The following is an 11,933-nucleotide window of genomic DNA, read 5'->3' on the forward strand; positions in this document are numbered from 1 at the left end:
CAGCCGCCAGGAGAGCGTGTGTGCTGGAGCGGAGCACGGCTGCGGGGTGCAGAGGCCGCCAGATGCCATCTCCTGCGCATCTGTGGTTCCCTTCTGACAACTCCTCCACTGGGGACCGGGCCAGTGGCCAAGAAGGAAGGGACAGGGCGTCAGACTCGCACAGCAGGGAACGCACTGTCCTCCTCGCCCCCCCCCCCACAGCAGGGTCGCCGGAGGAACACCCCGCTGGGAACCTCCCCGTATTTCCGAACATTCTGTGATGTCCTCCAGAGCTCCTTCTGACGACATGAGAAGAAATGCCGAGACGGACAGCGTCCCTCTGCGGCGCATCTCTCGTTGGGCTCTGGTCTGGGGCCTGCTGGAGCCGGGCGGGGAGGGGGGCAGACAGGGCTCGGCCTGGGGTCCAGACTAGGCTAGGTAGGGCTGGGACTGAACTCATTCCGGAAGAGTTCATCTAAGTCGTTTACAGTCACCTTCCCGCTAAACAGAAACTTCCAAGCGGCCTACAGTACTGTAGTTTTTCAAGCCAGGAGGAGAAAGGGAAAACCACCAAACCATAATTTTACCCAAACAACAAACGTTTGAGATTAAGGAGGCCTTGGCACCGTAAGAACGGAGTGAGCAGTAGGCGCACATGAGCGTCCCCCCACCCGCAGTGGGCACACATGAGCGTCCCCCCCACCCGCAGTGGGCACACATGAGCGTCCCCCCCACCCGCAGTGGGCGCACATGAGCGTCCCCCCCACCCGCAGTGGACACACATGAGCGTCCCCCCCACCCGCAGTGGGCGCACATGAGCGTCCCCCCCCACCCGCAGTGGGCGCACATGAGCGTTCCCCCCCCACCCGCAGTGGGCACATGAGCGTCCCCCCACCCGCAGTGGGCACACATGAGCGTCTCCCCCCACCCGCAGTGGGCACACATGAGCGTCCCCCCACCCGCAGTGGGCACACATGAGCGTCCCCCACCCGCAGTGGGCACATGAGCGTCCCCCACCCGCAGTGGGCACATGAGCGTCCCCCCCCACCCGCAGTGGACACACATGAGCGCCCCCCCCACCCGCAGTGGGCGCACATGAGAGTCCCCCTCCCGCAGTGGGCACACATGAGCGTCCCCACCCGCAGTGGGGTCCCCGTGTGTACACTGGGGTCCCCTGAACACTGTAGTCCCCGTGTGTACACTGGGGTCCCCTGAACACTGTGGTCCCCGTGTGTACACTGGGGTCCCCTGAACAGGGGGGCCCCGTGTGTACACTGGGGCCTCACACACACACACACACACACACCGGGGCCCTCCACACGTACAGCTGGGGTCCCCAGCAACGCGGGGTGCGTGGTGAGGCTCCTGTGTGGCCGTGGTGGGCGCGGGGCCGGCTGGCAGCGGGGACAGGCGAGCACGGCACGCCGTCTCCGAGGAGGAACGCAGCTCTTCCTCACAAGCTGCCCTTCCCACGCCACATCCATCCCTGCTCACTCGGGCGTCCTCACCGACACGTGAATGGACGTGTGCAAACAGAAAACACACAGCACCCAGCTTACAGAATCCCAGTCTGTTTACAGCAGCTTCCCAGCACCGCCCCTACCAGCCTACTGCAAGACCCACATGGCACCACGTGACACAGATGCAGCACGTGCCCACACCTGACCACGCTACACGTGACACAGATGCAGCACGTGCCCCCACACCTGACCACGCTACACGTGACACAGATGCAGCACGTGCCCCCACACCTGACCACGCTACACGTGACACAGATGCAGCACGTGCCCCCACGCCCGACCACGCTACACATGACACAGATGCAGCACGTGCCCCCACGCCCGACCACGCTACACGTGACACAGATGCAGCACGTGCCCCACGCCCGACCACGCTACACGTGACACAGATGCAGCACGTGCCCCACGCCCGACCACGCTACGCGTGACACAGATGCAGCACGTGCCCACGCCCGACCACGCTACACGTGACACAGATGCAGCACGTGCCCACGCCTGACCACGCTACACGTGACACAGATGCAGCACGTGCCCACGCCCGACTACGCTACACGTGACACAGATGCAGCACGTGCCCCACGCCTGACCACGCTACACATGACACAGATGCAGCACATGCCCCACGCCTGACCACGCTACACATGACACAGATGCAGCACGTGACACAGATGCAGCACGTGCCCCCACACCTGACCACGCTACACGTGACACAGATGCAGCACGTGCCCACGCCTGACCACGCTACACGTGACACAAATGCAGCACGTGCCCCCCGCCCAACCACGCTACACGTGACACAGATGCAGCACGTGACATAGATGCAGCACGTGCCTCCACACCTGACCACGCTACACGTGACACAGATGCAGCACGTGACACAGATGCAGCATGTGCCTCCACACCTGACCACGCTACATGTGACACAGATGCAGCACATGCCCCACGCCCGACCACGCTACCCCACACACATAAGTCGATCAGTGGCTGCCCTCTGTGGCTGCCATCTCCTGAGCTGACGTGCACAGATACACCGGGACGCATGCGCTGAGAGACTAGCAAGCCTGGACAGCCAGGTCAGGGGCAGGCCAACCCCACGGGGGCGGCCTGGCCCAGGCCATGCTATAGCAAGTGGGCGGAAGAGCGAAACGGAGGCCGGGTAGCTCTCTGGAATCTATCACCAGCCTTCTAGAAGCAGCTGGTCCCTCGGCTATCCGAGCACCATCTCACCCAGCTGGAGAGACAGAAATGGACCTGGCAGGCCTCTGTGCAGGCCGGTGGGTGACAGGCCACCAGCTTCCGGCCTGTCCTCCCTCCCCTCCCTTCCAGCCCCCTGCGGCACATGACCAGCCTGGCGGGGGGGGGGGGTGGCTCTGGCCCTGGGTCACCACGCAGCGCACTCACCAGATCTAAACGCGCTCTGGCGCAGCCTTTAGGGCTTTTTTAAGTAGAGGCAAATGGAGATGCTGTGAGTTGTTGCTTGGCATTAATATTCCTGTTCTTCTTCTTGCTCGGGTTAGGCTTTCATGCATGGTATTAAGCATGGAGAGACGAGACACTTCTCTTGTTCCTGGACTTAAGGGTAAATGCTTTCCATTTCTCTCCACAGGCCTATGGTATCGATCTTTCATTATCTTGAAACGTGATCTTTCTATTCCTTGTTCCCTCGTATGATTTTTTTCCCCTCACTTCTATTTACAGGATGTTTTTTTTAAGTATCTTGAGCCATACTTGCAACCCTGAAGTGAACCTCATTTGATCTTTGTGTATGATTTTTTTAATGTGTTGCTGAATTCAGTTTGCAAGTGTTTTTATTCAGTGTGAGGAGGACTTTTGAATCAATGTCAGCATTTTGAGAGTCCTCTGTGATTGGGGGCATGGCTCATGTGCTAGAGTACTTGCCCTGCAAGCCCAAGGCTCTGAGCTCAAACACCAATACCAGACAGAGGCAGAGACAGACAACAAAGACACAGGCAGAGACAGATACACGGAGAGACAGAGAGCTTCATGATAAAGTCACTGGTACACGATTAGTAAATTTGGGGCTTTTCCTAGTATTTATTGATACTGGTGAATACATTTACTGTAACAAGTAGCCAGACCAGACGCTGTCAGTTAATGTCACCAAAAGCAGAAAGTTGTTAAAAGCAGGACCAATCTGTCCTGAAAGAAAGCAAGCTGTTGCCAGGTGCCGGTGGCTCACGCCTGTCATCCTAGCTACTCAGGAGGCTGAGATCTGAGGATCGCGGTTCAAAGCCAGCCCAGGCAGGAAAGTCCCTGAGACTCTTATCTCCAATAAGCCACTAGAAAACCAGAAGTGGCGCTATGGCTCAAGTGGTTGAAGAGTGCTCCCCCTGAGCTGAAGAGCTGAGGGACAGCGCCCAGCCCCAGAGTTCAAGCCCCATGACCAACCAAAAAAAAAGAAAGAAAGAAAGCTGCAAAACCATACACCTGGGATGGGCTTACAACGCAGAGGACGCAGCCTCGTGCTGCATGCACACACACCGACCGACTCTGCCCCGTGCTGCGTGCACAGACACACACCGACCGACTCTGTCCCGTGCTGTGTGGTGCAGCTGTGATGCACAGACACACACCAACCGACTCTGCCCCGTGCTGCGTGGTGCAGCTGTGATGCACAGACACACACCGACCGACTCTGCTCACGCCGACTCTGCACCGTGGCCGCAGAGGGCGCAGCCCCGTGCTGCGTGGTGCAGCTGTGATGCACAGACGCACACCGACCGACTCTGCTCACGCCGACTCTGCACCGAGGCCGCAGAGGACGCAGCCCCGTGCTGCGTGGTGCAGCTGTGATGCACACACACCGACCGACTCTGCTCACGCCGACTCTGCACCGTGGCCGCACAGGGGGGCTGCCCTGGCGCCCGGACCCAGACTCGAAGTGGAGGTTTTCCTCACGCTGAGGTGACTGTACGGTGTGGAGGTTTCTCTTGCGTTGGTGATTTTACTCATGGATATATTTACGCGTCATTTGTCATTAAATTAAGAGCACTGAGGAAAGTGCCTCATACTGTAGGTACCAGCAACTGCTACTTCAACCTTCTGAAAAGCAGTGGAACATTCCGAGCATGTTATGCTCTTAACGACAAAGGACCAGCGCGTGGTCTGGTGGCCACGTGGCAGGGTGTGGAATCTTCCTGCTTTTCAGGGTGCCCGGGAGGGGGACTCAGCCACGCCAGGCAGCAAGCACCGTGGGCGGCCGCGTGGGGCCGGCTTACCTGCGGCCTTGGGCGCACGGACGCTGAAAACCCCATTGACCTCGCTGACGCTCCTCTTCACAGGCCTGGGCTTATATTCCCGCCGGGGGATGCTGGAAGCCACCGAGATTCTGCAACACACAGCAGAGGCCACGTCCAGCCCAGAGCGGCACAGCACCGGGCCGCGGGTGTGCCGCCGAGGGGAGCCTCGCGGGAGGACGCTGAGCCGCGGCGCTCCCGACGCCGCCCTCCCGCCGTGCACCTCAGCTCCCTGGGGAAGTCACCTTGCACCCTGTTGTCCCCACAGGTCCCCAAGGAGCTGGACGCGTGCAGGGGTGTGCCAGCCTCCTCTCCTCCTCCCCTGCCTGAGAACCTGGGAACCCAGTACGTGCGGCTGTCAGCTCTCCGTGACGGCAGCGCTGACTGAGCCAGAACACCCCAGCTCCTCCTAGGGCGGTCATCCTGGGGAGCAGCCTCGCTGAGCCCACCGCCCACCCGGAGGCATCGCTGACGTGTTCGATACCGCCCAGCATCAACCTCGTCCTGTTCTGGTGGCCGTTCACAGACCTGTGCCCGATGTTCGTGTGTTTGCTCTCCACACCCTGGCTGGTCGAGGAGCTCAGGCCCCGGCGAGCCACAGTGCGGGCGGGCTGGCCTCCAAGCGTGGGCAACGCTGCTGGGTCTGGTTGCCCAAAAACACAGAGTGCAAATAAAGGAGGCTTAATCGAAAGCCATGGGGACAAGCGCTGCCACTCCTTTCCAGTCTTCCTGTTGGCCACAGCGGCACGTTTACTATCCGAGTCCCATGCCGTACCTGCCCAAGGTACCCCACACACAACAGCACAGAGGAGAGGGGAGGCGGGGGGGGGACGGACAGACACAGACAGACAGACAGAAGGACTGCTTTGGACGGGCTGGGACTCCGGAGCCCGGCTTCAGGCAAGGCAAAGGCCCTCACCGTAGCTGCAGCCTGCTGTGCAGCTCCTGCAGGATCTCCGTGGACTGTCGATGATAGTCTAATGCCGCCTCGATGAACACAGCCAACTGGCTGGCCTGTTCGACCTGCAGTACAAGCGTGGGGTCACTGCATGCGGCCGGCAGCCGCCCCCAACGCCACTGCCTGGCCCTCCTCACCCCAGGCCCGCTCCGAGCCTGCACAGCGCTGCAGCCGCCAGGAAAACACATTTGGCTCAACTTGTGATCGTGAATGTCACGGAGCCCATGAGGAACAGCTCTACGGCGCTCCCTGGCCAGGCCAAGCCAAGCCGCTAATGAGGCTGCCCTGATCTGTGATGGACACAGAAGCCATGCAGCTCTGAGCAGGAGACACCCACACACCACCTTCCAGAGGCCTAGAAAAGAAAGCAGCGAACCACGAAGGCTCACACTGCTTTCCCACAAATCAGCACATTCGTGAAACAACAAAAACAAATGTCTACACCACGTTGGAAAAGTCTGGAAGACGTGGAGACACAGTCTGAGGAAGAGCAAACTTGGGCCAAGAGCTTCCCTGCCCCCTGTGGCCGAGTGTCTGCTACAGGAAGTGAGGATTAACCAAGGCTTGTTTCTGGAAGCTTCCAGGAGATCTGAGGTGAAAGGGCTCCCGGCAACTCTGGATCTGCACAAAGACACCAAATCACTCTGCCCAGACTTCCTAGGAAGCCTGTGAATCGATTCTTAGGGTAAAATCCACCTGCTGGTTCCTCCATCGCCACCCCAGACCTCTGCTTTCAGGTGTCTCTGGCCAGCTGGTTTTCAGTGGCCTGTTCTTTAATTCCCCTGCCATGTGTCATTTTAACAGGCCCATGCACATAGAACCCTCGTGGGATTCTACTGGGGCCAAGATGTGCCGGGCGTGTGAGCGGGAAAGCCGGCGCTGAGTTCATCCCGCCTCACCGGAAAGGCAACAGCGCAGCCTGCAATTTTCAAACCCCCAACGAACAGAAAGAAGACAGCCCGGCCCCCACAGCATCCTAAAGATTCCCTAAACTCCGCCCTTCGGCTTTGCCACATTCCTCCGCGCAAGCCCAGCCCCAGCCTCACGGGATTGGCGCGGAATTTCCAACAGAAAGAACCCTTCTCCTCACGACTGCAGCTGTGCTGCTAAAATCCGCGCCGTGCTGTCTCCGTGCTCCACTCTGGAGTACACCTGGCATCTGATCACTTTCCAGGAGCGGTGAGAGACAGCGAGACCGGCATTTCCTGGAGTGTAAGTGTCAGGGTTGGAGGAAGGGTCTGGGAGCGGCCGGCGGTCATTCTGAAGAGGCTACAGTGTGTGCTGTGAGCCGGGGAGCCCTGTGTGCAGGTGTTCAGCTCAGACAGAGCCCTGGTGCCGGCCGACTCAGTGCCGAGTACGGGGTGCACATGGTGACTGAGCTCCCCAAATCCCACCCCCTGGACGGAAAAGCCGCCTCCTGCTTGCGTTGAGAGGGAAGGCCGGCAGCTCACCGCTCTGACACTGTGCACCGGCTCCACAGGGCGCCAGGTCAGGTGCACTGTGGCTCAGATGTGAGATGCCCAACAGACCACGTGCTGAAGGCCGGGTCTCCAGTCAGTGCTACTTTGGAAGTTTCTGGAAACTTGCGAGGTGGGGTCTGGCTAGAGGTCATAGATCACTAAGAGTATGGTGGTCTGTGTCCTGTCCCAGAGCCCTGTTTGTCTGTTTATCTGCCTGTCTGTCTGCCTATCTGCTGTCTATCTGTCTGTCTGCCTGCCTATCTGCTGTCTATCTGTCTGTCTGCTTGCTTATCTGCTGTCTATCTGTCTGTCTGCCTAGCTGTCTGCCTGCCTATCTGCTATCTGTCTGTCTGCTTGCTTATCTGCTGTCTATCTGTCTGTCTGCCTGTCTGTCTGCCTGCCTATCTGCTGTCTGTCTGCTTGCTTATCTGCTGTCTATCTATCTGTCTGCCTGCCTATCTATCTGCTGTCTGCCTGCCTGTCCACCTGTCTGCCTGCCTGCCTCTCTCTGTGTCTCTGTCTCTCTGTCTCTCGTCTCTGTCTGTCTGTCTGTCTCTGTTCTACCACGCCCTTCCACTGTAATATTCCACTACTCCCTGACCCAGAAACACCACTGCCAGCCAACCACAGGCCGAAACTTCTGGAACTGTGAGCCAAAATAAATCTTTCCTAGCTGGCACTGGGGTTCATGCTGGCAATCCCAGCTCAAGAAGTTGAGATCTGAGGATCATGGTTCAAAAGCCCGCTGCAGAAGGTCTCTGAGACTCTAAAATGCCAAACGTGGAGCTATGACTCAACTGGAGAGCACCAGCGTGAGCAGAAAAGCTAAGGGGAAGACCCTGGGCATGTGTGTGTGCACACGCACCCATGCACGCATTCACGCATGTGCACGCACACACACACACACACACAATTAAAAGAGCAGCAAGTTAATCCTTGCCCTGTTTCGGCCGCCCGGGGCACCTTGGGGACCGGCGCTCGGCAGCCTCCTGTGGAAGCAGACAGGACCCCAGCGTCTGCTCGTCAGCCCGGCTGTCCCCAGCACGCCATGAAGGAAGGCAGACATGGCCAGAGCGCCGAGAGACCAGGCTGGGGGTAAGCACCTGGCTGGCCACTCACATCTCCCCTGAAACAATGCTCATGCTGTCTCGGGTGGGGGTGGGGACACGGCTACAGAACGTTCTGGAAACTAAGGCTTTCCGAGCTCCTTGGCATGCTGATCACAACCCCTAGACAGTGACTTACTCGAGAACAGTAGTGTCTCCTGGTTTAAATACTTACGTCATTTTCTAAAAAATTAAACATGCTTCTTTCAGCCAACTCCTTCGACTCTTCGAATTTTTCTACCGCTTGTCTGATTTCTTCCTCTGGTATCTTACCTACTCGCTTCTTCTTATAGTCGTAGTCCAGACGGCGGCCTTCCAGCTTCTTCAAGTGGTGCTGAAAGACAGAGGGCAGGGTCGCCTGCAGCCGGGCCTCACAACCCCACTGCCCGCCCGGCTTGGCTCCGGCTGCCCTCCAGCCTGGCCACCTCCACCTCCTCTCCGTCTGGCTCTGAGCGGCCCTCCGCAAACAGGCTCTGCAGGCCCTTCAGGCCCTTCACACTTAACAGCCGGAACCGCCCCCAGCACGGAGGTTCTGGGCTCCCAACACATCCAGCGTGATCCAGCCACACGTGAACTGTTCAAGATTCTGGAGGAGCAAGGCTGCCAGAGCGGCTGGGCTGTTTACTGAGCCCGAGGCCCTTCCCCACCCCCCCACCCCGATCCACCCGCGGGCGGGAAGCCCCCCCCCCTCCAGAACGCAACGGCTCAGGGCTGTAAAGCAGTTCTGAAGCCTCCCCGTTTAACCGCCCTTGCTCCTCCTCAGTGTGGGAACCCCGCACCCCCCACACGTCTCCATCTTCCCCTGGACCTCGGTGGGCCATCCCTAGGTGCCCGGCTAGGTCAGAAAGCCGCACACAAGGCTCTGAGGGACCACAGCAGAGCTGTCACGGCTGCGGGGGGCGGCCGCGCGGCCCCCACCACCTGTGGGTCCCGAGGGGGGGAAGGCGGGTCCCGAGGGGGGGACGGCGGGTCCCGAGGGGGGGACGGCGGGGGGGGGGGGGCGGCGGGGGGGGGGGGGGCAGCGGGTCCCGAATGGGGGACAGCGGGTCCCGAGGGGGGACAGCACGGACCCAGCAGGGCTGCCCGTGTGGCACCGTGTGGTGCTGGGCAGCAACGTGGCTAAGCCCCTGCCCCATGGGGCCCCCCACCCCAGCAGGAGGCTGTTGGTGCCCTGTGGCTGAGCCGCTCCCCACTCCCCGCTCCCCAGGGTGCTGTTAAAGGAGCAGCCTGCGGATCCTCCTGACAGACAGGTCCTGAGGCCCACGTGCCCAGTGGAGCCCACAAAAGCCACCTCAGCCCACGGGCTCACCACCCACCGGGAGATCTAAGCCCAGGCCCGTCACAAGATGGAAGAGCAGCAGCCTCCCAAGACCACTCAGAAAACGTCTCTGTTGCCTAGGAAACTGTGATCTCCAAGAACAAGAGGCCTGGCGACTTCTGCACGCTCCCCACCGAGGATCTACAGCCCCAGCCAGCTCCCTTCCCCCTGCCGTGTCTCCCCCCCAGCCTCCCCCCAGCCCCCCTCCCCTCCACCCAGCCATGATCCCCCCCAGCCTCCCTCCCACCTCCACCCCGCCATGTTCTCCCCCAGCCCCCCTCCACGCAGGAGCTGCTGGACCAGCCAGCCTGGTGCTCACACTCAGGACACTGGAGGAGACAGGGGAGGAGCACCACTGGCCCCAGGGCAGTGAGAACAGAGATGGGGGGGGGCTGAGACCGGCTGGCGAGCGCTTTCTTTGGGGTGGAGGGAGAGGATGCACAGGCCGGGGACTGGAGGCCGGCACCCAGCCCGAGGGAAGCCGGTGGCCGCGTTCACCGTCCCTCCCACCTCCCTGGACCCCCTCCAGCCTTTGCTGCAGGGCTTCCTTCCCCACGGAGACCCCACCCCAGGCCGACACTGCACACGCCGCCCTGGACCTTTGGCCAGCTTCTCTGGGTTCTCTCTGCCCTGTCCACTTCTCTCCCAAGGCCTTCACTGACCCAGCCACGTGGACAGGGGATTCCCAGGAGTTCACCTGGGACCTGCCCCCTAGGAGGACATGTCCAGCGTATCATAACCCCACAAGCCCCCAGGATGGGGCTGGCGCCACGGCCATTGCCCTCTGTCCCCCCCCCCCCCCCCCCCCCCCCCCCCCCCCCCCCCCCCCCCCCCCCCCCCCCCCCCCCCCCCCCAGACAGGGCCAGCCTGTGTTGTCCCCGCTGTCCCCCACCAGAGCAGGACAGCGCCTCTGACGGCTTCCTCACTACTGCAGACGACTTTACACGTGGTGTTAAGCAGCCACAAGCTACATCTAATCTAGATCACTCACCCCAATCTCTCTTAAGTCTTTGTCTTGTAGTAATTGAAGCGGATCAATGAATGTTTGCTTCACATTGACGTCCAGAGAGTCTTTCACCTCTGCCATCAGCTTCAACGATTCACCAACTTCTATCAACGCATTGCCTTGGTTAGGAAATACAAACGAGAGTGGTTCGTCAGAATAACAGGTGAGCAGACATGCTTGACGTTTCCTGTAGCAACGCCCATTACCTTACTCATGTAACCGTGACCCCTCTGTACACACTTCTACAATAAAAATATATACAAAAAAGCACTTTCCGTTTTAGCCACGAGGTGGAGATAAAACCCCTTCATTTACAGACAGGCACGGAGGGAGCCTGGAATTCTGCAGACTGGCACCCGGAGCTCCGTGCGAGCTCTGGGAGACAAAGTCGCTCTTGTAAACAATGAAAAGATTCCTTCACAAGGGAACCAGCATGAACCTGTAAGGACTGTCTCAGCCCCAGCTGTGGGGTCCCGGGACCACGCTCCACGTCCTTCCAACAGTCCTCAGTGCTCGGCTCTGGTCCTCTCTGAGGCCCGAGGGCGCTCTGCCCGCAGGCGGTGCGTCTGCCCTTGCAGAACCTGAGAGATAATCTTGCTGTGGTCCAGGAGAGATGCCCTGGAGAAGGCAGCCCCGCAAAGAACTGCTCTCCAAGTCAGCACCTGCTCGCTTTGCTGTGTGTGCCTGTGTGAGTGCGTGCATGCGTGTATGTGAGGCTGGCGTTTGACTTCTGCTTGCTACACGGGTGCTCTCCCACTTGAGTGGCACCTCCAGCTCCTTTTTAGTTATTTTGGAGGTGGGGTCTCACTCGGCGCCCGGGCTGGCCCGGACTGTGACCCTGCTACTTGTGCACTGCGGATGACGGGCACACGGCGCTGGCCCGGCACGGGGCTTCCTCCCGAGGTGGGAACAGACGCGCGCCCACCCGCCATCCACTGAGAGTCTCTCACACTCCTCGCAGCAGGCTGGGCTGGAGGCGCCGCCCGGCCCCAGCCTGCCAAGCGCCTCAGGCACCGGCCAGCTCTGCCTCACCTCGTGTTGTAGGAAGGAAACAGAATTGGATCGTGTGGAATACTAGTGGAAACCAAGCCTCCTCTACGTCAAACCTGCCATTTCCCTGATCACCTACTGCGAGATTCACTGATCCACGACCATGAGATTCCCGAGCTGACCCCAGAACGTGCGCTGCGGCCTCCGCCTCGGGCAGACAGTGGGTCTCTCCCCAGCCTGACTCTTTCCCACTCAGTGTGCCAGGCACGAAGGGGCGCTGGGGCCCCCACCATCCTCCCCGCCTGGCCCACGGCTCCCAGCTCTCCCACCGCCCTCCCC

The 11,933-nt window shown here is 60.2% G+C and overlaps 1 protein-coding gene across 1 annotated transcript in view; it reads right to left on the reverse strand.

Annotated features, from left to right (window-relative positions):
• Window positions 1-11,933, reverse strand: part of Sh3gl3 (SH3-domain GRB2-like 3) — a 27,666-nt gene that overhangs the window by 12,699 nt on the left and 3,034 nt on the right. Inside the window, exons 4-7 of the mRNA XM_013012167.1 lie at window positions 10,590-10,723; window positions 8,456-8,614; window positions 5,676-5,779; window positions 4,739-4,848 (exon numbers count right to left, since the gene is read on the reverse strand). Coding sequence (XP_012867621.1) covers window positions 4,739-4,848; window positions 5,676-5,779; window positions 8,456-8,614; window positions 10,590-10,723 — 507 coding nt within the window. The remainder of the gene's footprint in view (window positions 1-4,738; window positions 4,849-5,675; window positions 5,780-8,455; window positions 8,615-10,589; window positions 10,724-11,933) is intronic.

This window comes from Dipodomys ordii, unplaced genomic scaffold (assembly GCF_000151885.1).
Source record: "Dipodomys ordii isolate 6190 unplaced genomic scaffold, Dord_2.0 Scaffold15, whole genome shotgun sequence".
Lineage (NCBI taxonomy): Eukaryota > Metazoa > Chordata > Mammalia > Rodentia > Heteromyidae > Dipodomys > Dipodomys ordii.